General features: G+C 30.5%; 2 protein-coding genes and 1 long non-coding RNA gene across 4 annotated transcripts; 2 read left to right on the top strand and 1 right to left on the bottom strand.

Annotated features, from left to right (window-relative positions):
- The first annotated feature begins 740 nt into the window (after positions 1-740).
- On the top strand, positions 741-8,322 carry lic (dual specificity mitogen-activated protein kinase kinase lic). Its single transcript, XM_074141071.1, has 8 exons — positions 741-1,753; positions 1,830-1,884; positions 2,760-2,925; positions 3,867-3,982; positions 4,073-4,193; positions 4,327-4,506; positions 6,257-6,474; positions 6,575-8,322. The coding sequence occupies exons 1-8, from the start codon at positions 1,747-1,749 to the stop codon at positions 6,711-6,713; spliced, it is 1,002 nt and encodes a 333-aa protein (XP_073997172.1). The 5' UTR covers positions 741-1,746; the 3' UTR covers positions 6,714-8,322.
- A 1,131-nt stretch (positions 8,323-9,453) lies between these two features.
- On the top strand, positions 9,454-26,388 carry LOC141460767 (multiple inositol polyphosphate phosphatase 1-like). Of its 2 annotated transcripts, none has more exons than XM_074141068.1 (10): positions 9,454-9,605; positions 14,565-14,790; positions 21,851-21,982; positions 22,053-22,231; positions 22,873-22,983; positions 23,067-23,208; positions 23,310-23,410; positions 24,533-24,642; positions 24,737-24,952; positions 25,032-26,388. In XM_074141068.1, the coding sequence occupies exons 2-10, from the start codon at positions 14,586-14,588 to the stop codon at positions 25,261-25,263; spliced, it is 1,428 nt and encodes a 475-aa protein (XP_073997169.1). In that variant the 5' UTR covers positions 9,454-9,605; positions 14,565-14,585; the 3' UTR covers positions 25,264-26,388. The 2 variants fall into 2 exon arrangements, with proteins under 2 accessions (XP_073997169.1, XP_073997170.1); XM_074141069.1 differs by having other exon boundaries at positions 9,460-9,605; positions 14,568-14,790.
- On the bottom strand, positions 13,673-18,948 carry LOC141460773 (uncharacterized). Its single transcript, XR_012462368.1, has 3 exons — positions 18,362-18,948; positions 18,093-18,265; positions 13,673-13,955 (listed from the first exon to the last, which is right to left on the bottom strand). It is a non-coding gene; the product is annotated as an uncharacterized lncRNA (long non-coding RNA).
- Positions 26,389-26,902: the final 514 nt, after the last annotated feature.

The following is a 26,902-nucleotide window of genomic DNA, read 5'->3' as shown; positions in this document are numbered from 1 at the left end:
TTTGAACGTGATAAATGTTAGGCAAATAATTCATGCATATGGTATACATATACCCCGATGGTGTAGGTATATCTACCCTTTTTTAGGTTCAAAAAGTTTACCTATTATCGGAAAAATATAGACTACTGACTCATAATTCTGGAATAAACTTGACGATCGTGGTTGAAATAAATCTACATAGTTGACATGTATTATTAAATAAATTTGAAACAACTTAAACTGTTTGTTTTGTAATAAAAACTAATTAAATCTTCAAAAATACTTCATTTTTGTTAAGTTTGTCTAAAAAAAAAAGTTTAAATTTTCAAATATTACAAGTTTTCAACTTCAACCTTTCTTTAACGAAAGTGGAATCATTACTGATTCCGACTTAAAGAGAAAGATCATCATTAAATAGTTTCTAGTTAATGATGTAATACTTTGAAAGTACTAAATAATGGATAAGATTACTTATTCAACGTGTGGACATCATGTTTTAAAAAAGTTAAGTTTGACTAAATAATGTAAAATAAACAATAAATAGTTCAATAATCTATAATTACAATAAGCTACGAACGTTTCCGTTAAATATTTCAATAAAATTTATTTTTATTTTTTAAAGTTGGAAGTACTTATTCATGGCAAAGGAAAAGATTATTAGAAATAGAATTTGTTTTATGTTTTCATTTAAATAATAGATTAGCTACGTGAACAACAGTTCCACTGGCAGGTGGCAGCAGTGTTAGTGGTAGTTTATTTCCAGGATGGAATGGATGAGAACCATTAATATTTATCAACATACTGTTGGATGTAAAGAAGGGACCGAAGAAATAATCACTTCACAAGAAAGCTGAGCATGAATGGGCGCAAGCCGGCAAAGAGATAAAATGCTCATGGGGGAAAATACTAGAAATTTATAAAGAATGCTACATTAATAATTTTAACTAAACTCATACCTTGGGTAAGATTGCTTATATTGTAGCATTTTATCAAGGAGTTCAAGTACATAGCAACCACATTAAACCATTCTGTATTCAATATGAAAAAAGTTTAATATGTTTTTGAAGATTTTGAAATTTCCACTTCACTAATTTTCCCAAGACGCAAAATATTTGACTCCAGACACTTGCTGGCTAAGTGAGGAAGGTTACACACATGTTTTGTTCATCGATACTCAGCGGCTGATATTATCAGAAATATACATGCAAAACTGAAGACACTGAATTAAACAGGCAATAGTTTTTAGGATAATTGTAACATCTAAGTAACTTCATTATTAATTATTTTCGGTTTACTTTGCCTTAAGTTTTTTGGGCGGATTTTTTTCTAGTAGGAATTTGATTCAACTCGTTTCACTATTGGATTCGTTCCAGTGGAACGAGTCCATTCAAATAGCCCATTTCTAGCTAGCTGTAGCAGCCAGGTGCCAGGACAAGTGTAGGTTGTTTTCGAATTCTGCATAAACATAAGGTTCAATATCTTCGTATTGTAGATAAACGTTTTAAAACTATCATATTAAGTGTTAGTAATGGTTTTGGGACGGGAGTCGTGTTTGAGGTGTAGATTTCATTGCTGAATACTTAAGTAAGTCCCAAATTTTATTGATAGTTCATCAGATTATATTTAATTCGCGTTTTTATTTTATTTTTTTACCTTAAAACGCGTGATATACGGTATAGGGAGGACTACGATGAAGCGAAGTGAAATGATGGTTATGTTATCAGTAAAAAATCTTTAAACAACACATTCTGTGATTCAAAGTTAAAAATGTCTGGTAAGTAAACTATTTTGTTACACTAATTCATATAAGCTTGAAAGTTTTGGTAATCAATTAAGTTGGTTCTCAATAGGTCGTAAAAAAAATCCCGGTCTCAAGATAGCAGTTCCCGATGAAGTTCCAGTTATGTGAGTACATTATTTTAACACGATTTTGGTTGGATGTTCCATTAGTATTAGTTTAAAAAAAAAAATAACTTCTAGTGAAGAGGTATTAACTAAACATGTCCTATTTAAGTATGCTGCTGTGACCAATGCTAATTAAGGTACCACATAAATACTTTTATAACAAAATCGTTTCGATTCTCTACTCTCAAAATCAAAATTTAAATGGATTCATGTACAAATACACAGACAAATTGCTTGGGTTCGTTGATATTAGCATAAGCAGCAGAATGCCTAAGAAAAGCTCGCGTACTAAAAGTACCCAAACTGAAATTAAAAAAAAAAGTTAAGTTCCTTTATAAAACCTTTCTTCATTTCAGATGGGCTTAAACAGATTTAATGCCCATTGTACTCACTGATTTGTAGTGGATTCAAGTTCAATTTTATTGTACAGAATTATAAGTTATTTCTGTTGTGCAATCCGTGAAAAATATTTTAAATTTCAGTTTCATTACTTCAAAATGACCCTCTAGATTATATTTGCTATGAAATTTGAATTTATAAAATTCCGAGATTTAGAGGTCAGAAAATAGATTTCATGGTTTTAAGAATACCAAGAACTGATTTTGTTATTTTTGTGGATTTTGGAAGTTCAATATTCGTAGATTTCTATTATTTTGTCAGTTGTGTTACTCTTTACAATTGCCTTTTCCTGGGTACCATTAACAAAAATAAAAGTTGTTATCCCATTTAAGAATTTATATAAATGTACAGTATAATAATAAGTACCATGTAAACGCTAGTCACACATAATTTTAAAGTTTTGTAATTTGGCCTTGGTCTGAAGCATTTTTGTTTTGTCAAGTTGAATTTCTTAACTATTTTGTTTCATTCGAAAGCTCTCCTCCGAGAAACTTGGATAGAAGAACTACAATCACTATTGGCGATCGGACTTTTGATGTTGATTCAGAAGATCTTGAGAGGATCTGTGACTTAGGGAAGGGAGCTTATGGAATTGTGGAGAAAATGAGACATATTCCGTCCGGAACAATTATGGCCGTCAAAGTATGTTGTATTAATATTATTTTGTCACAGCGTTAAATGCCTACTGCATAGGATCTCTCTTACACCCCATCTCTTAACCAGTTAAGCGCGTTTGTGTATACACGTCAAACCAAATCTCTGTTACGGTGCGTTCGACGTGTATATTCGTTGTGAAAAATATAAAATTGCCATTAACTATAAAAACTCGAAATTTTAATAAAATACAATAAGAATATTATTTGGTGGGATGTTTCCTTTATCTTACCAATAGAACTGCCGAGTATTTTATACGGAAAGGGGGTGGAGGGAGCCAGCCAAATGATAAGTGGTTGGCACATGTTTGGTCTCCGCATTAGAGATTGGGGAATTACCACACAAATAAAAGCTCTCAACCTTTGTGCAATGCCGTTTTTACCTTAGTTAGAGGTTCAGACCTCAGTACGAGCATGATTTCATTTTGCACAGAATTCAAAAAGCTCTTTTCTTCCTTGTAAAAGCTCTTGCGCCCCTAGTTAACTAGATTAATGCATATGTGAAGCGGTGCAAGATTTTGAAATGCACAGAATGCTCTGTAATCTCAAGCCCCAGTGATTGCAGAAAAAGTGCTTGCAGTGACTATTATGACGTTGTAAACTTTTGGTTGTTTTGCCCTGCGTTCGACGTGTATACACGTCATTGTCTGATTTTAATTCCGCACTCTGTGAGGGGTTTTTTAAAACTAAATTCCACGCTTAACTGATTAAGTAGAATATATAACTTTCAGTTGATTTTCCCTGAATAAAAGTTTTATTTATTAACAAAATTGTATATTCTATGAGCAAAAAGTGATTTCCATACTAATCAGATTATTTATTGAAGGAATCAAGAAGTTGGTTAATTTTAGTTCTATTTTTTTCTGAATAACTATTTTATAACTGTGAGTGCTTCACAACGTTTTTATTTCATTTTAATTTTATTGCCAGAGGATTACATTAACAGTTAACACGATAGAACAAAAGCGACTTCTGATGGATCTTGATATTTCAATGAGATCATCGGACTGTGCCCACACGGTTCAGTTTTATGGTGCACTGTTTAGGTAATTATGATACTTTTCTAATTATTTATTTGTATTTTTACTCGTTATATAAATTTTTGCAATTATTGTTATAACGAACAATTATTTTAGAGAAGGTGATGTTTGGATTTGTATGGAAGTTATGGATACAAGTCTCGACAAATTTTATACCAAGGGAGTGAAACATGGTTTAACTATTCCTGAACCTATCCTTGGAAACATCGCATTAGCAGTAAGTTATTGTCACTGAAAGTTATTGTAATCAATAATAAGTCAGTAATGTAATCGATAAGTCAGCAATTGATGTACAATTTAATGGACAACAGTAAATGAAGTTATCATTAAATGTATACATTTCTTAACAGGTGGTTAACGCCCTGCAGTACTTGTATAGTAATCTAAGAGTAATCCACAGAGATGTCAAACCTTCTAATATCCTGATAAATCGTAGAGGAGAAGTTAAAATGTGCGACTTTGGTATTTCTGGATACCTTGTTGATTCTGTAGCGAAGACTATTGAAGCTGGATGTAAACCTTACATGGCTGTAAGTATTTTTAGAAGTTTCTAAACTTATTTAGAACTACGAATAGCAATACGAAAAAAAAGAAGAAGAAAATCTGATGCTTATTTAGTTTGATCCATGAGTTGTATGATAGAAAATCAGTTCCGATTGGCGAGGATTAAAAGCATTTGAGGAGGCATATGTTTTTAGAACATGACACTTCGGTTACGACGCTTTTTTAAAACTAGATTCATCAAATTTTTTTATAAAGTAACCATAGTCTTGCTGATCTTTATAAAAATGCGAATTTTTTCAACATGGGAGTTGGCAGGCTTAAAGTTTGTCAATAAATTTCTTTCTTCTAGAACTCATAACCTCTGAGAAAGATTTAGCAATATGTGCAGTTACTAATTTTTGAAATTGATCGTAACAAAACAAATAAAAGCATCCTGTAAATGGGTGACCCTATCAGTCTTATCCCTGCTTGCATAATTAACTAGTTTATGTTCATAAGTGCGCAACCTGCAGTTAAAAATGGCGTAAGAAGTGGCTATTTGAGGAAGGATAAATTTCAATCTCCTATCTTTTTTATTAGCCCCTTCTATCCAGTCAACGCAGTGTTTGCTGTAGCGACAGGTAGACAGGCAGGTACTTTTTCGTATGATGTGGTCGGCAGTAAATCGGTGCACTACAAATACAGGGTGGGGCAAAAGGTATGAACCGGTTTTAAAGGGATATAAAACAAAAACAATTCAACTTACAGAAATTATGTTTATATTGTTTAATTCAGTGCAGAATCTAGTTTTTTACATTAAGTTTGAAAGATGATATCACGTAGGCCGTCAGCCGCGATGCACTCTTGAAGGTGAATTCTGAAGTTTTCAACCGCTCTTCTGCACACTTCGATGGGTATTGCCGTAACTTCCTCTCTGGGAAATTCACCAGAGGCCACTTCACTCCCCTAAAGTGACTGTATGGTGTGCAGTATCCCAATTTGGGATTATTGGTCCTTACTTTTTCGAGGATAATGGGCGAACCGTCACTGTCACCGCTGAGCGCTATGTGACAATGTTGGAAGAGTTTTTTGAACCTGAGCTGGAAGAATTGAGTGAAGCAACTAATCTGGGAGACATCTGGTTCCAACAGGACTGGGCTACATCCCACACTGCTAGGATTTCAATGGCGAGGTTGAGGCAAGTGTTCCCCCAGCGCCTTGTCTCTTTGAGGGGTGACGTGGAGTGGCCTGCGCGCTCACCAGATTTGAGCATTTGTGTTTTTTTTCTTTGGGAGTACATAAAGGAAAAAGTTTTTAAACATCGTCCACATATCCAGGAAGAACTTAAGGACAGAATCAGAGAGGAAGTTACGGCAATACCCATCGAAATGTGCATAAGAGCGGTTGAAAACTTCAGAATTCGCCTTCAAGAGTGCATCGCGGCTGACGGCCGCCACCTACGTGATATCATCTTTCAAACTTAATGTAAAAAACTAAATTCTGTACTGAATTAAACAATATAAACATAATTTCTGTAAGTTGAATTGTTTTTGTTTTACATCCCTTTAAAACCGGTTCATACCTTTTGCCCCACCCTGTATAATTAACTTAAAAGTTTTGTATCATTACTTAGAAATGACTAATTGTGACTAAACGAACATAAACTGCATTTTAGAATACTTATTGTGGTATTAAGGTCAGTAGGTAAGTATTTTTGTTCTGTTGTCCTTACTTCTAATTGTATGAATATAGAAATTATCGTAATACAAATTTAATTAAAACAATTTGTTTTGATAGCCTGAAAGAATAGATCCATCGGGAAATCCAGCTCATTATGACATCCGTTCAGATGTATGGTCACTGGGCATATCCATGGTGGAATTAGCAACTGGATCATTTCCATATTCTAAGTGGGGAAATCCTTTCGAACAATTGAAGCAAGTTGTAAATGAAGATCCGCCATCATTACCAAATGGAATGTTTTCTAATGATTTTAATGATTTCATAAGTCAATGGTTAGTAACATATTATTTCTTTGTGAAGATAAAAAAAAAAAAATTAATTAATTTAAAAAAAGTCAATATTTAACTAACTAATCTTATTTTAAAAAATCAGTTTGCAGAAAGATTATCGTTTACGGCCAAACTACAACCAACTGTTGACGCATCCATTCTGTGTAGCTCATCGTGATAATCCAGTTGATATAACTGAATTTGTTTGTCAGATCCTTGATCTACCAGAAGTATCTCCTTGATGTGGAAATATACAACCTTTATTATCATTTTATTTATTGTTATTGAATAGTAAGGTTGTCCACACTCAACTCCGTACCTGATCTGAGTGTGCCATCACCAAAAAGTGATTTATAAATATGACACATCACTTTGTTATAAGATTTAATTAAAAAAGAAAAAAAAAGTTTGATTTGTATAGTATTATCGCAAGAGGCATGGCCTTATCCAATTTGAAAATACTTAAAAGTAAATAAATAAAAGTAGAAAATACATAGAGAATCTTACATAAACACTTACGATAATAATTAAGCAATATGAACCGTTAGTGTTTTGGTTAAGAGCTTAAAAATTATTATTTTTTAACACGAATTACTAATTTATGGAGTTTTTTTTTAATCAATAGCAATACATTTTGAAAAATTAAACATCTTAAAATCAAGCGTTAATATTTCAATTTTGTCGTTGTACATAGCAGGGTGATTGGTGGGTTTTTCAAAAAATTTGTTGGAAATTAAATATTACTTAATTTAAATTTTTACTTTTGTTTTCAGTGCATCAATCAGCATCTGAAAAAAAAAAATCTTAGTAGCAATTACGAAAGAACATTTTAGGATTTTCTAATTAATCCTAAAAATATATTGTAACTTTCAAATTATTAATTTCACTCAACTTTCGATCTCTACAAATAATGCATAAAATCCAAATTTCACGTATGAAAAAGCGTAATTTAATATTGTATCTTCATTTTCTTACAAAAAAAAAGAAGTCAATCTAGTTCCAGACTGGAAAGAAGGGCACAAATAAAAATGCCACGAGTTAAGAATAACATAAAGGCAAAATGCACTGAAAACCTAAAGCTCTCTTGAATGTCAGAGTTAATATTAGCCTATCTGTCAAATTAAAACTTATCTACAACGTGTAAGTCAATCATAAAAGATAGATGAAAGGCCGAATTGCCAGAATTAAAAGAGAAATGAAGTTTACTATTGCTAAAAATTTTACCTACCTACCTTCCAATCACCTTTATCAAGCACTCACAAAAGTTATTGTAATTTTTGTTTTAATTCTAACATAGAGAATTTTCAGATAAAGCAAAATTCAAATGTAGATATTAGACTTATTTTTATTTTTAATTAAAAATGATTGAATAAATTACTTCTTAAGGAATAATGCCAATGTAAAGCAAAAGTGTCAATAGGAGCAAATATAACCTTTCAGATCCATTGATGTTGACAAATTATTACATTGTAGTGCTTGATTTGGTTTTTAATGACTATACAACAATGTGATTAAAATCCTTAATTTATAAGTTAGACTACCTCCTCATGAATTGAGTGCATATAAAGCGTACCTGCTTTGTAAAAGAACAATGTTTCTTTAATTCTTGATAAAAGACTATTTTTTCCTACTTTTAAAAATTAGTGACTTTTGTTAAGTTAAAAATCTTCAAACAAATTTACAAATTACAAAGCGAATGTTGAATTAAAAAAAAAAAGTTTATTGTAAATCTCAAGGAATTTTGTTCATGAAATGTTTTTCAAAATTTGGTAAAACTTTTATAGAAATTAAATTCAAATCCGGCCTAATTATATAAGCCTTACATTAATTACGTGTGTAGGAAATAGAATTGAGATAGATCTTCACGGCACTTGTTGAGAGAGATTAATCAATCGCTGACAATAATTTAGTAAAATATACAAAATTAACTACCATCTTTTTTGTATAGAAATTTTTTAATTTGTCTATTTGTTTCTTTTATTTATTTTCTTTTGCTCTAGTTTTTGGTTCAACACGTTTTCCTGAATATCGATCTAAAATCACAAATTTTCTTTTTCAGTTAACACTAACAAAAGTTGTATCTTTCTTTTAGAATTCTTGTATTTAACACCAAAATTGTATTTCATATTTCAGAAGGAACTTTCATAATTGTAACAAATAGCGCAATAAAAAGTTTCTTAAATAAAAATGTTTTTATTTTATTGCTCCTTTAATATTACAGAGTAAAAAAAACCACAAAATGTACTGTCTCTCACTGCAGTAATTTTAGGAACGTTGATAATTTTACAAAATTATGAAAACATGAATTATGAAAACACCTTGAAGAACACATTTTAAATAAAAGTCTTCCATCTCAAGTTTTCCAAAAACCAAATTAAAATTTCTGAGATTTTTGGTATGTACACCTTCTGTTTGAAATGAAATAATCATAGTTATCTATGACTCAAAATAGCCAGTCAGCTTAACCAGCCTTTGGATATTGTGCTTTGCTTTGTCGTGATCCTTTTCAGACTGTTGCAAGAGCGCTCATCTTTACTGCTACACTAAATACCTATTTTAGATCTATAGTCAAAACCTGTATGGTATTCTCCAAGTAAGGAATTTTTGTCATAATACTTCTACAGAAGCTAACACTAAAACATTAAAATAATTAAATATAGTTTTTTGGAGCTTATTGGAGGATTACACAATTGAACAAAATATATTCATTCCACATCGCCGCTAAGAACTTAGTAGTAGATGATCCGATTCCGATGACTCCTTACATTTGTTGCTAGATTCCATTAATTTCTTCACTACAATGCACGTTTTTTTGACTAGTTTAGACAAATAATTGAACAGTAATTACTTATTTAGAAGGTGAATAATTATGATTAATGATTAATATGAACATATTATGATTAATGGAATAATTAGCAAAATATCAAGTGAGAAGAATAATGTATAACAAAATAGGTTGCTAAAGTTCCAATTCTTTCCGTCAGATAGTGGTAATGATAACGGTAAGTAGTTAAACAATTTGCCAGCAGAAAATCCTCCCACAGTTAAAAACTACTAGAATGTGAAACTCAGTCTACGAAGCAAAGTAGTGGAAGTAGGAGTAAGTTGAACGTAGTTGCTGATTTCAAGTTTACGTAAGTATTTTGTCTTGTTCGTTTTGTTTTTTCGAAAAAATAAAATGTTAATTTTTTATTTAAAAACAACTATTTACGTTTACGTTCATTTACGTTACAACCCGATCATTTTCTTCATGAAATGTTTTTGAAAATTTAGGTAACTTACTCTTTTTCAGCTAAAAATTAACACTATATAAATGAAAGCGGATAATTATTGCCTGGACATTAGTAATTACTTTGAAGTTACTCCTCAAAAAAAAACTTACATTTTTAAAAGTAAAGAAAAAGGGTTGATTAAACAAAAAGATACACAAATCTGCTAGTGCCCAATATTCCATTGATACTTCAGCTTATAATTTCAGCCACTTAGAAATAGTATCATTTAATTATGTTTACTGCATTAAATTTTCATTAATATTGTTTAGAATTTATTAGATGACACAAATATTTGCAAAACCTCAAAAATTTACCTTCTATATCTCAAAAACTATTATCACTAAAACATTCTTATTTATATCAGTTATAGAGCAAAGTTTTCTTTACAATTCGGTAAAGAATTCATTAAAATCGGAACAATGCGAAGAGAGATATAAAGTTTAAAATTTTAATGAAATGCAAAACCTCCAAATTTTAACCTTCTATATCTCATTAACTATTGCGACTACAACAATGCAATTTATACCATTTATAGAGGAAACTTTTCTCTACAATTCGGTAAAGAATTCATTAAAATCGGGCCAATACAAAGAGAGATATAGAGAATTGAAATTTGAACGATGTACAAAATCTCAGAAATTTAACCTTCTAAATCTCACTAACTATTATCACTAAATCATTCCTATTTATATCTGTTATAGAGCAAACTTTACTCTACAATTAGGTAAAAAATTCATTAAAATCGGACCAATAAAATGAGAGATATAGAGGTTTGAAATTTCAATTTAGAGGTTTTGACCCCTTAACCTCTACGTGGGAGCGCCTATGTGTATAATATATTGTATATATTTTACAATAATTGTATAAAGTTATTAAATTAAATTCTAAATCAAATGACAACTTCTTATTAAAAATCGAACCAATCCTTCATTCAGGTTTTATGTTCATAAAAAGCGCGATCTCATTTAGAGGAAGAAGGAGGAGACTAAAATGTCAATTTTCTGAAATTTCGTTATGTCAGATGTGAACCGTTATTGCTATTTCCATAATTGTGTTAGGTATTTAACTCAGACAATTTAAAATTTTGCTTATTCGGATTTCGTAAACATTTTTGAAGTGGTAAAAAGAAAAATAATAAATCAATGCCAAACGGAGTAATTTGAAACTGGATCTTTCCCATTCATTTATTTATTTGATCCATACAGATTTATTTAAAATTCTTAATAGATGATATAAAGGTTATATTTTTCTTTTATTTCATGATTCTTGGTGTAGTTCTTCGCTTTTTACATGTTCTTGTTATTGATTTTTATCTGAATATTTGTAATTGTATCTTTTAATGTGGCAGTCCCTTTAGCAGATCGTGTTTCAGTTACACCAGCTATTGTTTTGCACCATTTAACCAGTCCAAGGACCCTTATAAATTTGACTATGGTAAAAGGAGCATCAATCACTTCACATATACTTTAAGCACGTGGTAAATGGTTAATCCACCAGTGAATGATGCTAAATACATTGTGACATCATTTTTTTTGTAAGAAGAATAAAATGGAAGTTGTAGAGAGTTTGAACTTGTAATTTCGTTTAGACGCCTTTGAAAGTGTTAAAATTTCTGTCAAAATTCCGTCTTTCATCCTCCAATTTTCTGTTCTACTTTTCTTACAAATGCTCCAATATTTTTCTTATAATTCAAATAATTTTTTACCGGCCACCCGCTGAATCACCCTTTTTGAAACGTTTCCCAACCCAAATGAATTACTCAGCCATGTTAAAACTCACTCTAGACCAACGGTGCACAGCCTTTTGAAGCCTAAAGGCCAGAGTTTGAAACCAAGTTTAGATGAAGAAAGAGATGGGTCTACTTTTGTATAATGTTAAGTGTAAAACAAAATTCGTTGTAGGCCTTTTTGAGAGAGAAAAAAACATGTGTATAACCCAACGATTTAAGACTGGTTTAAGACTTTTACTTTTTTGAAGTATTCTAACCCAAATAATGAGACCCTGACAAAAACGTGTAAAGTTATAACCAAGTGTTATAAACTTAGCATAAACATTAGGAATAAATACTATTTTTTTTACTTCTGTTGTGTATATTTTGTTATCAGTCACTCTAAGTGTGTAATGATCTCTATTGTTAATAAAATGGTTTATTGGTTGTTGATTTTATCTTTATTTACATTCTGAAGTTGATGTTTAGAAATTTCAAAATTGACTGTAATTTGATAGCAAAAAACATATGTAGCATAAGAAAATGCTCTCATTAACGTTAAATTAAAGCAAATAATTGTTGAGTATTGTTCATCGTTTTTGGTGACTTATTCATTAATTTGAAAGAAAGAAAGAATATTGCCTATTCCTGTCATAATTTATTTATAGCAAATAATGTTTTATTACTTTAGGCTAATAATATTTCTTTGCTTCAAGGCCTCTATAAAACAAACTGTGGCTTTCAAAACTATCCAAGAAAAATTATTTTCTGTTTATCTTGGCATCCCTTCAAAGTTTTTTTTTTCATAGTTGGGATGCGGACCCACGAACTAGGGAACCAGAGAGACCAAATTCGGATTGTCCTTACACTGAGTTTCCTTCCCGCTTATAACAATTCATTACGCCCTAGGGAGAGCACTGTAGTAAGGTGCCTATAACTGGTACTATTGCAGAGCTTCTGCCATCACCAGTCCACATTCACTTTGACGTATCTCCTTTGTCCATGGCTGCGTCAGTCAAAGGTCCTACTTATTGCCTACTTGGTTAGCCTAACTAAATATTTTGTAGAGCTGGACCTATTCGCACTTCTTGGTAAAACATCTTGTATACACTTGGTATTTTTTGAATCAATTTCATTTTTCTCAGAAAAACATTTTGATAATAATAAGGAAATAGAGAGCAGAAAATACATAGCTTCCAAACAAATGCTCTAAAATTAATTTTTGAATAAAATTGTAGTAAATGAAACTTAGATTACTTTTATCAGAAGTGTGAACTTGCAATTAGCTCGATATGCACCTGCAGATTTACAACTTAGATAAGAATACGTGAGACCTCAATAAACTATCGTAGGCCAGAGATGTCATTATAAACAGAAGTGGGATTGAGAGTCTAACCTTTTGTCAAGGTCATGCTCATTGAATGACGAGAGTGTGCTGCTATTAAATAGCATTGCCCCATTCGGTCTCGTGCAGCTCTCCGGGATCCTCTTAGGAGGAAATTTCAAAGGCTTGCGAGAGAAAGATTAACTTCGGGATAGAGTGATTTAGCGTTAAGTTGATAATCCACCTTATTATTCAAAATCAAATGTTCCGTAACGTAATGGCGACATACTGCAAGGGCAATTCGGAGAAAGAAAAACAGATCAGACTTTTTATTGCGTCTTAGAACATCAGTACGAAGATGCAGCAGATAAAATGGTCGAAATAGCGGAGCAAATCAAGAAATATAATAGCATCATAGCAACTCTACAAATTTATAATAAAAGAAAGCAATAAATTTGCCGAAACGTCGGTATAAAAAAGAAATTTGTCTAGAAAAAATTTTAAGCTTCTTCAGTATTCTAAAGAAAAATCTATCAACAACGATCGAAAATTAAACCATAAATAATCATTAAAACTTAATCATAAATCATAAGTAATAAAATTAGAAAAATTATCAATCAATAAAGAATTTAACATTTGTAAATATAATACAGTAGTTGAAGATACTATATTAATGCATTGTAGATGATGTAATCTTTTTTTTTAAACATGAGTTTTGTTTTGTATTTTACTTTAACAGGTTTCTCAGCTGCCTGCTATTATTTCATAATATGCAGCATACCTTTTAACGTGACTATAAGACCTACTTCTTAATTTAGTGAGACAAGGTGAACAATTTACTTGCATCTCTATCAGTTGTTTACTTGCTTTTATTGAAAATAATAATAAAATAAAATTATTTATTATTTTTAAAATTATTGGTAATTGTGCAATTGAGTTCTAGACTCCATTTATCATTTTCTGATAGTATGAACAGTCTTCGAAATTCTCCGAAAAATTGTTTAAATGAGTACATTAATATTAATAATTGAAATGTGAAAAAATTTCCAAAATTTACTGATAATTGATGAAAAAAATTGAACTTAAGAGTCCTCAAAAAGTGAAAAGTCACACTTCTGTATGCTAGCCATTCTAGCAGGGCATTTTGTTATTGACGTCCAGTTCTTGTGGAGATTTCATTCTGTAGAATAGAATAGAATAGAATAATTTTAATTGTTTTCAGGGTACTAACCTATACAAATGGAATTTGGTTAAATAAAATGAAAGTAAAATAATACCTTATTAAACATAACTAAAAACTTAAATTGAAAACTAAAAATATACATTCTGATCGAATAAAAATAAAAAAGAACCAAAATTTAAAAACATAAAAAATGAGAAACAAAACAAAATTATAAAAGTGTTTTTTATAAACTCAAAACAAAATTTCTCATTTTAAAGCACTTCTTAAAATATAAAATAAATTATTTAATTTATAAATATCGGCTACATCGAATAGAGCTTGAACTTGAGTATCTACATCTGAAATACTAGATACGTCATGCTTCGGTATATCTACCATAATATTGTATAATATATAATATATTATATTGTTTTTAATAACATAAATATATAGCTTTCAATGCTTTACTCACGAGACGTTGTACTGTTGTTTTGCTTAGTGACCAGTTCAGAGAACTTAGTAAAACTATTTAATTTAAAAGAAAAAAAAGTATTTACAATAATTAAAGCCGATAATTTTAAGTAAGTTAAAATGTAACATCTTTTATTGCCATTTTTTTGTTTTTAGCAGAAGGAGTAGGCCATAGAAATGTCGGCCATAATATTTTGGTTTCTGGTCCATATAGTACTATACTTTGCTGTCGCAATCACTGCCACGCCTTCAAGTGATTACTGCCTTGCCGAAGATACACAACCATATTTATATTTTTCCACTAAGACAGCGTATGAAATTACACAACAAAAATATGAACCAGAACAAGAAGTGCTTCCTAGAGGAATTCAAGACATTCCTGGTAAGCTATCTGATTTATAATTATAATGTTGATTTTTGATGTTTCTAAATAGTAATACATTTTTAGAACAAATAAAGAAATTATTCAAGAATTTTAAAGCTTCCGATGAATATAGGTTATACATTTTAAAATGTGAAAAAAAATTGCCTGGACTAAATATAAAAGGGTCACTAATTCAATATTTCTCCAACAAGATAAATGATGGGTACAAGGGATTAGAAAAAGATGTTTCCTCAAACTTGATTCTCTCTTTTATATCTCATGTCTCCTGCATTTTTAACTAAATATCATCGTAGACCGAAATCCTAAAAGAACGCTTTGTTTAATTGGACAGATTAATTTACAAACAAATTTTAAATGTAACAAATAATTGAAAACATACATATGTTGTAAGGCTGAAACTTCATTAGAATTGCAATTCTAAAATTAAATCTGCTGTATTAGCAGAGCCACGGAAATTGGACGATTCTTCCCAGTTTCAGAACCATTGTGTCAAAAAAAAATGAAAGGAATTAAAAAAAAAAAAAAGAACCATGACTAAAGCGATCATTGTAGGTTCAATCACCCTTAACGGGACTTGCGCAATCGTTAGTTGGTGAACAGTGTGTTTCTCGCCGCTATTAAATGCATCCATTTGTTTAAATTGTTAGAAATAATTGTTAGTAAACTTTGAAATGGACCAATCATGAAGAACGTTATTTATACGTAGAATTAAAAGTAAAGAATGAGTTAATCATTTTAATTTTTTGGGTAACCTGTTTTTTTGTTTGAAGCCGAATAAATAAATAAACATTTTAAAAGCTGGAATTTTTACCAAATGATTTGTTAGCTTCTACGCAGTACATTGCGAAATGATTAATTTGGATTTAATATCGTAGCCAATTCTTCCAGAATGAAGTAAAATTCAATTTCATACACAACACTGGCTATATTGTGGCAACAAAGTTAATTATGAACAGATATCTAAACTAATTTAAAAAATGAAAATAAATGAAATTAAAAATAAAAGCAAGATAGATTTTAAACATCTTTAATTACCATCTTCTTGCTAAGTTTTTTTTGTCTTACATAGTCATTGCCTTTCGCCTTACAGCACTACTTATTATACCGTAGTTAATAGATCCGTTCATGGTTTTAAATAACTCTTTATAGGCTAGGAAAAAGCACTTCGAGGTTTGTGCTCTTAATTTATCTCTTAATAACAATTTTCGTTAAGTATGATGCCAATAGAAAGTATCAAACTTTGGTTGAAAGCTTTAATACAGTCAATGTTTTTCTAAAGAATTAAAAATTAAGACAATGTTTTGAGCATTTACTCGAGGGAAAGAAGCACTTTACTGAAAAGGCTTTTCCATTCTTTTAAGAAAAGCTTTTTTCCTGGAAAATAGTTCTTAGTTTTTCTTTGAACTCTTATATACATTTTATGTTATAATATTTATTCGTACAGATCATACAAAGAACTATAAAATTTACAGATAACATTTAACGTTTATCTGTAATTTGTTTTTAATAAACATTATTCTTTCTGAATTTATTTTCGGAGCAGTTCTTGAGAGAACAAAACGTATGTCTTCCTTTAATGTCATTTCTGTGAGATGTACAGTTCTACATAATGTTAGATCGCGAGGCCGCTGCCTTTTAAGACTTTTTGTTGGGTTGCCAAGAAGAGTTCTAGGAGATTTTGAGTTAGAGAATTTGCGTGTGGATGCAGGTTAAAATGGAGTTCATGTATTGGTGATTTGGGTGATAAAAAGAATATTAAGATGTGTAAGAATATTCTAATTAGTGATATAAAATGGAGCGTTTACCATGGATTGAAGTATTTTAGAGTTAGTGACTGAATTCTTAGGAGATTGGAGCGTTTGGTTGAACCCCACAGCTCTATTCTGTCCACCCAGATATGTTTTTAAAATAATACTATAAATTAGTCTTTTGTTGTCTAGGGACACTTTTGATCTATCGTCTATGAGTCTTTTTTAAGATGTTGATAGCGTCTGTTTAGTTCGGTACTTTTGAGTCTAGTGTGGGAATCCCACAAAAATCTTCGGTCTAAGTAAAACTCAAGTTAATGGGCGACGTTCACCTGCTGGTAGGGGTATTAGATTAGAGAAACCTGGAGGAAGAGTAATGCGACGTAGAGTGAAGGTGATGTTTTAAGATTTACTTTCATAAAGCTTAATAGTCAATTCTTGAATGTATTTGATTTTTGTATTTTTTTTTTGAATCCTGACAAAAAGTTTTGTAGGTTTTGCACCGTTACGTAGCAAATGGTTAGGAAAAAATAATAACCAAGCAAGGCGGTGAAAGCCTCAGATGTCGATGGGCGAAAAATAGCAAAAAATTAAAACTACTTTTCAGTTTTTAGGTTTTTACTCAGATGATAAAAAATATATATATAAATAAAGCGGAGAGAATTAAACCAACTGACAGTACCAACTATCGTAACTAGTTCATTCTCATTTTAAAATACCTGGCAAGGCATGATGTCGTCAAGGTTTGAGTGACGTATTTAATAGTTACTGCTGTTTTTAGAATTGATTTTGTACACTTACTATATTAAATCAATATTGTGACGTCTCAAAACTAAATCGATTTCTAATATTATATTCATTTCAATGACATCTAAGGGATTCTTTAATATTTAAACAAATTGGTTACTTTCAGTTTATTAAAAATTCTAATTTTTTAAGCTGTTAACATTTTCTCTTTTTGCTTCATAACTTATGTCTTTCTTTATGTTCACTGATGTATTGACTTCTACGCTATAAATCTGGTTTAGGTTTACTGTCATAGTTTAGCCGATGTAGCCGATTTCGAAATATTATGTTGTTACTATTCTAGAATTAACGGATCATTCAGGTTTTTTTCAGGTCAAAATTGAAAGATTAGTAACCAGTTGTTTCTTGATGAAGTTGCGCTAAACATCTGATTTAGGAAAAGTATTTTAAGGATTTACAGAACAGTTTTTGTAAACACTACAATGTCTGTTCTGCTGATTATGATCACGAGAAGTTTTCCTATCCGATTGGAGCTGGCGAGAAAGCAAAATATATGAAAAATTAAAAGCACAGGGTGCTGACACTCTGGACCGCATTTGGGTATAAATTAGATGAGCGAACTGTAATTTGGTGATAAATGAATTTTGGAATAAGAATGCAGAGCGGGTAGCAGCTGTGATCTATTCTAGTTTGTTAATATGCAAATTAGTTACAAACAAATTGTCATTTGTACCTCCATTGCCTTCTAAATTCTCTTAATAATTCTGGTTAAATGGTTTAAAAAAAAAAAAAAACTGAACTCACTATATTTTCAAGGCCTTAATTTTTTGATTCTATGATTTCTGTTCTGACTCAATACAATCTGAATCAAGATATCATTCACTTAACATATTATCTGCATTACTTATCTCCGGTGATATGTGATACACTTTGCGTTCACAGCGAAATGTTTTTCTTTTTTTCTTGGAATATTACTTCTGTGCGAAAGAATGAAAGTTATTTTATTCTGTTCATTCATGCAAAAGAAACATATCTGTGCTTATCGCTTTTAAAACAAATGCTTATCAACAAACCATTTGAGCGCTTTCTCCAGCGTTAAATTCTGCACTTAGATCATGCTAGTTATTTAAATGCGACTAAATCAAACTAAAAAAAATAAAAAATCTGCCCAGTAGAAATGCTGATAAGAAAGTTACACCTGTAAACAAGCTACTGAAAAGATAGTCATGGACTTCCATGATATTCTGTAAATGTTGTAGTGTTTTCTAGACTACAGTTTACTACTTGACAAAAAGTTAAAAGTTGTTAAAAAGGAATTTGATTATTTAGAAGAACTTTCTCCTACTATGTTTGAACATAAATTGAACAATTTTTATTTTGTATGCCTTGTTGCTGGGCAACAAAAGTTTTTCACAAAATGTTATGATCGTACATTGTGAAAAAATGATACATCAAAAGAGAAATATAACCATATATTTGCAGGAAAAAATAAATTTTGAAAGCTCATGAGAAAAATTACTATGTAAAAATTGCTATTCTTTTAGTTTTTATATTTTTGGGTGTTGTGAAAAAAAAAGAAACTAAAAATTTCAGTATGTCGAAAGTTGGTGTACTTTAGTTATAATTATTCTATGCAGTCAGGCGATCCGAAAAGGTTTCAGGGTCAAAATCGATAAGCGGAAGCGCAGTTAACTGCCTATTTAGTTTATTTTATTATTATTTTTTTTTTCAATGAATTGCAGCAATTAATTAAAGATATATAAATCAATTTTGTTTTAAACTATTAAGAAAATTGATTTCAGTGGACTGCATACTTGGAGTCATTATTCCCTGAAAATAATCTACTCTTGAAAGCCTTTATTTTGCTAAAAGTTTGTTATTATATTTTCTATTATAGAAGACCAATTAGGAACGTCTGGTTTGCACGAATGCTATCGTTATATAATCAAACTTCTGAATTATATAATACCAAGAGAACTAATTCCTGAACCTTATTGTTTTCAACCTACTTGCATCCGTCATATTTTTAAAAAAAACATACAGATCAATCATTTTATTTATTTCCTTGTAATAACTTTTATTTAAAATATTGTATTTATTAATATTGTTCATTGTTTTTTTGGTGACTCAATCATTAATTCAGAAGGAAGAAAGAATAATGCCAATTTCAGTCATTTTGTTTTTTATTTTGAGCCTCTCTGTGGAATGAAGTTTAGAATTAACGACTGAAATGTCGAACGAGAACTGATTACTACTGGTGGATTCAACCAGGTCTTTTTAAAATATGGCGTTATATCTTTTAAGCCCATAGCACTATTTCCCTCAACAATATTTTGATCTTTCCATTAATCTTCAAGAGTTTTATATTTTTATAAGCTGTATACCTAAAATTTGACTGACCTTTAACTCTTTATTTGTAAATCTGTTACAGGCTAAATTTAACAAAATGTGAAGGTTATTTATTCTTGAAAAAAAATTTTGGGAGATCATTTACTCTAATAGTTTAAACGTTGAGCTCTATTTTGATGATGTTTGCGGCTCGCCTCTGATGCTACTTTAATTGATGAATTTAACAACTAATCAAATATTTTTTTTAAAAAACTTTCAAATATTTAACTATATTAACACGTTGAAAATGTGATTTGGTCCGTATTGTTGGATAATATCGTTGATTTTTATCGTCTTAGTAAGCATGTTTATTGTATCCCAGACAGATTTCGGATTTTTATCCATCATTAAAGGTAGATAAATCAGTTTGGTACAGAGATTTTTATTTCACTATGAATCCGAAAACGGTCAGGGATGCAATAAACATGCACACTCGGGCGATTAGATCAACAATATACGAGTGTTATTAATATACGAGTATCGTATTAACGGGCTTTATCGCTACTACAGTTTTAATCATAATATTATTAAAAGAGGGAAGGGATTAGCTATGAGGTTAGCATACTGGCCTCCCACGCGGAGGTCCCGGGTTCGAATCCAGCAGCTGACCCTTAGATTTTCTCTTCCTAGGAGCTTCTTACAGCTCACTGTCCGGTGATGGACAGTGTTGTCTGTAACGAGAGAACACTGTCCGGAGGCCGGCAGTGCACTGAAAAAAGCTCCGGGCGCTAATGACCTCAGCTGTTGATGTGAATATATTAAAAATGGATCAGGGCAACATTAACTCATTTTTAAATTAGTGCTAGTATTTTTTCTAAAATTAACAACTATAATCAATGAAAAGTTGATTTCCTTTCTTCATGTATATAGTATATCAAAGCGTGTATTAAAGTCCGAACAATCACGCAAACGAACTTGATGAATAAATACACTAAAAATTTCATGAAGGTCATTTCTTCTCAATATCAATTTAGGCAATCAATTTTTTTATTAGGTACTAAAATTAAGTTATTTTATTTTAGGTGAATACAATAAATTTAACATTCTGGTTAAATTTTCTGATTGCTTGCAATGAAATAAAATATATCTGTATGATATGTAATTGAAATCACGAACTGTTAAATTTTTTACCAGTTGTTAATAATGTTAAATACATTATTTAATTAAGCAATTATCAATTACTATTGGTAATATTGCTTCATCTTTAGTTTCCAAAAAAAGTGAATGAACCTAGGAGATAATTGATTAGGTTGATGGCAGCAAGCTGCAATTCTCTTAGCTACAGTGATGGTGTGTGAAGACCTGGGAGTACCTATGTCATTCTAATTGATTTCCTTGCGGGCGACTTATCACTAGGCAGCACAAAGTCCTCCCAGAGAGTGAGAAGTGTCTACAGCTCTTGCAGAACATAAAAGAAAGAAAGAAAAAAAAAAACTTACAGCGGCTACTGTAGAAAGCTTGCAAGATAAGGTTTCATTAAAGGACAGACCTGCTAACCTATTCCAATGCAAACGCGAATGAACAAATCATTACTATAAGGAAAAGAAGATGGCCACTGAAGAAGATAAGAAAAGGATTGGATTGAAGAATATCCGAAACCTAACTGGAAAGAAATGAAGATGCGTTTTTTAGGCCTTTAAACTGGACTCACTAGCTTCATAAAACTCAAGAATGTGATTCAATGAGCTTAAAGTGAAGCCATTTATAAATCATAATTACATAAAAAAAAGAATTACTCTATTTTATTTAAGATTTACCATGCTTAATCCAAATGACAAGATAACTAAAATGTAATTTCCAAATCACTAAGATAATGATTTGGGATGAATGGCATTTAAAATAGAACGTGTGATTAAAGTTAACTAGAACTTGTAGAATTATTCTGTAAACTCTACTTCTTTCACTTTTATTAACTGTATATCCTATAGAACGTCAGACCTTTTTACGAGTATGTTCGATACTCAATCTAATCTTATAATTAATATAATATTCTTAATCAGGTGTTATAACCTGTTATAAAAGCTAGTGTATCAATATTATTTTTATTGCCTATTGACCTGAATTCTGAAAGTTAAATGCTGATTCTAACTTGAACAGATCGTACCTCTTACATAATTAGATATTATAGTTGTATATTTTATGTATAAAGGATTAATATTTTATTTAATTTCCAGATTGTACACCAGTTGGTATGTGGATGTTGATAAATCATGGTACAAGATATCCTAATTTTAATGAAACATTGAAACTTAAAGAGCTTGCCAAAATTAGAGATCAAATTATTGTAAATAACAGAGAAAGAGGAAGTAAGTATATTAATCACGGTAAGTATCATATAATGTGGTACAAAGTATTTTAATTTTTGTCTTATATTAGATGGACAACTTTGTGGAGAAGATGTAATTGCTTTAAAAGGATGGACATTCAATATAACAGAAGACGAGTCAGAACATGTAACTTGGCAAGGAGACATTGATCTTACACAAATAGCTAAGAGATTTAAAGGTCATTTCAAGGAATTGTTAGATGATTCTTACACAGATTCAAAGTTCACTGTAAGTAGCTTACTTAAATTTCATTATTGTTCTAAAAAAAAAAATGGCAATCTGTGCCCCTTCCCTAACGCAAGGAAGATGAGATCAAAAAATTGATTTTTCTCCTCTAATTAAGGTGCGTCTAAACTAAATGGCTTTCGGAGTCTTTTTAATAGCATTGGCAGCCTTCAAACAATGTTTTTAGACAGTCTGCTCATCGCTGAACAATGAGCCGTAAAAGGCTTTTAGAAAAGAAAATTTAAGAATAGGGCTGTTTGGATCTCTGGTGTAAATCTATTGTACTCTCTAGTGTGTCTCTTTGGAAGTCTGACGAGAATCTCTTGTGGTGTTGTCTTCGGTTAATACAATAGTCTTCGGTTTTGTCTTGATGAAATATACAGTTAGTGTTGGGTTCATGTTTTAAAGAATGTAAAAAGGTATTCTAAATTACCAAAATGGACAAAACTGTAGGAAGCAACGTTGCCGCCAAATATTGATTTCCTCAGTACATAAAAGTTTACTTATTTGTAGTTTTTTACTGATCGCGTTGGGTAGAATTCGAATTGATGAGTAGTATTAGATTTTAGACAGGAAAAAGGTAGAGGGGATGGTTACTGAACTTTTTCTTTCCATAGTACTAATTCTTATTTCCAATTCCTTAGATACATTATTTAGATGAGGGCAGTACAAAAGAGAGCGCCGAAGCTTTTACGAAAGAACTCTTTGGTACACCTATGGAATTAACAGACAACTTGGCTGATCTTGCGCTTAACGTGAGTAAAAAAAGTAAATAACTGTTCAATTATTCTACAATTTATATTCAAGTATATTAATAACATTCGTTTAATTTCTTTAGCCTCAAAACAAGTGTACTGCATGGTTTGAAAGTATTTCATCAGACAAAAAAGAAGCAAATTTGTTTAAAACTACAAATTACATGAAACAAACAGTACATGAAGTTAGTGAAAGATTAGGTTTTAAATATGATCTTTCTTTTGGTTAGTTATCTATTTTAATTTTTACTTGATTCTTTTTTGAAAATTATCGGTTTGTTAAATTTTATTTTCTAATATTTTGAATTTGATGGTTTCTTTGCTAGAGGCGATATACAACATGTACGATCTGTGTAGATATGAGAAAGCTTGGTACTACAAGAGTGTTTCGCCTTGGTGTGCAGCTTTTACACACTTTCATTTAAAAGTAAGTACAGTTTATAACAATTTCTGGGTTTTTTTTAAAAATATATTATTCAGTTAAGTGTTACACTGGATGGAATTAGTTTCGAATAGTATCTACACGTGTTCCTCTTAAGAATTGAAGGGTAAGCGAAACGATCACTAATTTTATCGCATTCAATAACCTAAAGAGAAAATGCTTAGCCAACTCGATACAGGACTAGATCAAACTGGTTTTCAAACTCAGTATATTATTTTGGAACGCGGGTAACGTAAACAAAAAAAAAAAATGTAATTATATACCATACCATTTCAAAGGAAATAGATGTTTTCTACAATTAAGGCTGACTATGAACCAAGCATCTGGTCTCATTCCAATAACCGGATACTAAATGTATGATCTATCCCACCTTACCAACCAATTGTTCTTTCCCATCTCTATGATCATTACTTCGACCAGAAATTCTTCATACCTGGAGAGATACACTTTCAAATACCTGGCTGACTTCAATAAGACAAAACCCAATAATTCAGGGCATACATCTCTCAAACGTTAACAAGATAATACCCTTTCTTGGAAACAGTAATGAATGTATGAGGGAAATTATGCACAGATCAATATTCCCTTTAGTTATTTGTTGTTGACTTTGTGTAATTTGTACTCTTGTATTCTATTGTGAGAGGAATTCTAGTTAAAAAAATTGTTTTTAATCGTGGAATACGATATTATTGAACTCCAATTGTTCAAAGGTGAATTAGTAAAAGAGCTTTATAAAGATAAATAAAAAGAATAATTGTATATGAATATAGAGGTTAACGTAAGTACATATTACTATTAATGAAGATACTTGGTACATTTTAATTTTATTTTAAGAAAAAAAAATCATTAGAAATGTAAATATCCAACATAAGAATCTAAAAAATCTATGTGGTGCAGTAAAATTATATATATGGTACCAGTTGGTGTTACATTTACTTTTATTTTTGTATGTTTTTAATATTTTCGGTAAGGATTCCTGAAAAATTATTCAAACTCGAATGAAAGAGTTCTTTTAAGTACAATAGTAAAAGAATAGGTCTTGGGGAAAGAATGAAACTGTCATAACTGCAGTAACAATCAGTATTATAATTATTTTTCTTCCTTTAGGTCCTTGAATATTACGAAGATCTCTTTTATTACTACGAAAGTGGTTATGGAAACTCTGTAAGTTCTCGTTTGGGATGCCCTTTAGTGCAAGACCTTATTTACAAACTGGAGTAAGTGAATTTACTCTCATATTTATTAACTCACAGAACATAAAATAACTATTATTTTAATCACGTTTTTCTTTTCTAAAAAATTGGTTTCAAGTAATTTAACGAATAATGGCACAAATGAAGTACCTCCAATTACCATTTATTTTATCGAATCAGTAACGTTAAGAGCTGTATTAACAAGATTGGGCATAGCCAAAGATTCTGCTCCTCTCAAACACAGTAGTTTCAATCCAGCTACTTCTTCTAAAAGACAGTGGCGCACTTCTATAATTTCTCCATTTACAGGCAATCTTGCAGCTGTACTTTACAGGTTAGAGAAATAACTGTTAATATTATTTTGTCAAAGATATAATAATAACAATTAAAATAGTCTTATTTTTTTTTTCTAGGTGTCAAGGAGCTAAGTATAAAGTAATGTTCTATTTGAATGAACAATTTGTAGATTACGCTGGTTGTCATGTTGGACTTTGTGATTGGACATACATATTGGACAGTTTTTCTGATCTCATTACTCCATCTGAATGCAATTTAGATTTTTGTCATGAGCCTAGTTCTTCTATAACAATTTTAGCTTCGATAAGTCTTTTAATATTTACTACTTCTATATTACTCACACAATAAAGTCTACCAAAGGCGTTTTAGAGAGTTATTTTTATTACAGCTAAGTTGTTATTTTGTGTTAAAATAATATCAAGTTTAAGTTCTTATTTTACCAGGTGAACAGTTTAGGAGAAATGGGGAAATTAAATTCATTAATATACTGATTTCATTAAACTGCACAACTATACTCATGAGAGTTGGTAAAGTAAAAAACAATTGGTTAAATTTCCTTTACTTTGTTAAAAATCCGTTTGAGTCCATAGATTTTTGTTTTTGTTTTTTAATTCTTTGATTTTCTCTGACACGATCTTTGTTTTTTGATATAGATAAAGTTACTTTTACGGGATTTCATTATTTTACCTAAGCCAAATAACAATTGATTATTTGTCTCAAATCAACTATTTTTGTTTTATGTGTAAATATTGTAGTTAGGTATTCCATGATTTCCCCAAAAACAAAAGGGGCCTTTAATAATAAAGACATTTTGGACCAAACGGCTCTTCAGACTGATTTTTGCCTTCGCATTTTACCTTTATATTTTACTAAAGTTGCACGTCGTCAATGTTAGTAGTTGTGCGTTTTTGTTTTTTAAATTTTTTGTTTTGTTGAAAGTATGAAATCGTCTCAAAAATGTGTTAAATTCTGTCGTGATTGGGATCGTCAAAATTCCTGTTAGTTGCATTTTCAGAAATGTAAAACATGCTATTAAACTTAGGTATTTAAAATATGTTCTCGTCAAATAAACGTCTTATTTGACTTAAATAATGGACTTACTTAGACTAACTATTTGGAATTACAAATTTTGAAAGTTTTAGAAGTGTAGTGTTACCCTTATTAACTAAAAAATTACTATTTTTTAAAATAAACGTAGCACATACTAAAAAGAAGTTACTATCCAAGTAACTTTAAGTTATAGACATTATTAAATATTGTTGTAAAATTGTAATATTGTGGTTGATGTTAAAATGAAGCGCCAAGTAATATTAAATTACTCAGAATTTTATGTAAATTAATACAGTATTAGCGTGCAATCAAGTATTAGTGAAAGGCTGAAATTAAGTAACAGAGAAGTCTCATCGAATGTAATCGGATTTCTTTGTATAAGATTGTAAATAGAATATTTGAAATTAAAAATTATTTTCGGAATATTTTTTTTTTGTAACTCAGGAAGTGCTTTTTTCACTGGTTTATTATTTGCATTTTTAAATCAGAGGCAAGTACTTTCGAAAATATTTTGAATGTTTTGTACTATTCTGTAATCTTCCTTGCCGCGTTAAATGATCATTTGCCAATGAGCATTTGGTAGTGCTGGATTACAAAAACTGGAAGTTTTTATGAAATGAACATTCCGAGAATGCTTGATAGTTTTTTAGAAAACAGCAAGTCTTTGTGTCTGTAACTAGTGCAGTTCAGAAAATAAAATGAAATAAAAATATATTAGGAAGATCATCCATTGGAACATTTGGACTCATAAAACCCTGCAGTATTATTATTTCGACACTATTCGAAATCGATCTTAACTTGCTAAAAAATTTCCTTAACATTGAGATTGATATTTTTTAAAAATAATTTGTTAGCAATTTTTCTCAATATTTAAGGCTTATTATTTCTAAAATAACAAAAAATGTTATTAAAATATGAGAAAATAACAAGATTTATA

Source organism: Rhodnius prolixus, unplaced genomic scaffold (genome assembly GCF_049639745.1).
Source record: "Rhodnius prolixus isolate KJV_2025 unplaced genomic scaffold, Rpr scaffold_6, whole genome shotgun sequence".
Lineage (NCBI taxonomy): Eukaryota > Metazoa > Arthropoda > Insecta > Hemiptera > Reduviidae > Rhodnius > Rhodnius prolixus.
The sequence above is the reverse complement of the archived record's forward strand: the minus strand, read 5'-3'. Positions and strand labels throughout refer to the sequence as shown.

Excerpts from the sequence above, each read along its gene's own strand:
- lic (XM_074141071.1), top strand. Across the intron at positions 3,983-4,072 it reads TTTTATGGTGCACTGTTTAG|AGAAGGTGATGTTTGGATTT; the intron begins GTAATTATGATA and ends CAATTATTTTAG. Across the intron at positions 6,475-6,574 it reads AATGATTTCATAAGTCAATG|TTTGCAGAAAGATTATCGTT; the intron begins GTTAGTAACATA and ends TTAAAAAATCAG.
- LOC141460767 (XM_074141068.1), top strand. The coding sequence starts at position 14,586 with ATGTCGGCCATAATATTTTGGTTTCTGGTCCATATAGTACTATACTTT. Across the intron at positions 14,791-21,850 it reads AGGAATTCAAGACATTCCTG|ATTGTACACCAGTTGGTATG; the intron begins GTAAGCTATCTG and ends TTTAATTTCCAG. Across the intron at positions 23,209-23,309 it reads TAAATATGATCTTTCTTTTG|AGGCGATATACAACATGTAC; the intron begins GTTAGTTATCTA and ends TTTCTTTGCTAG.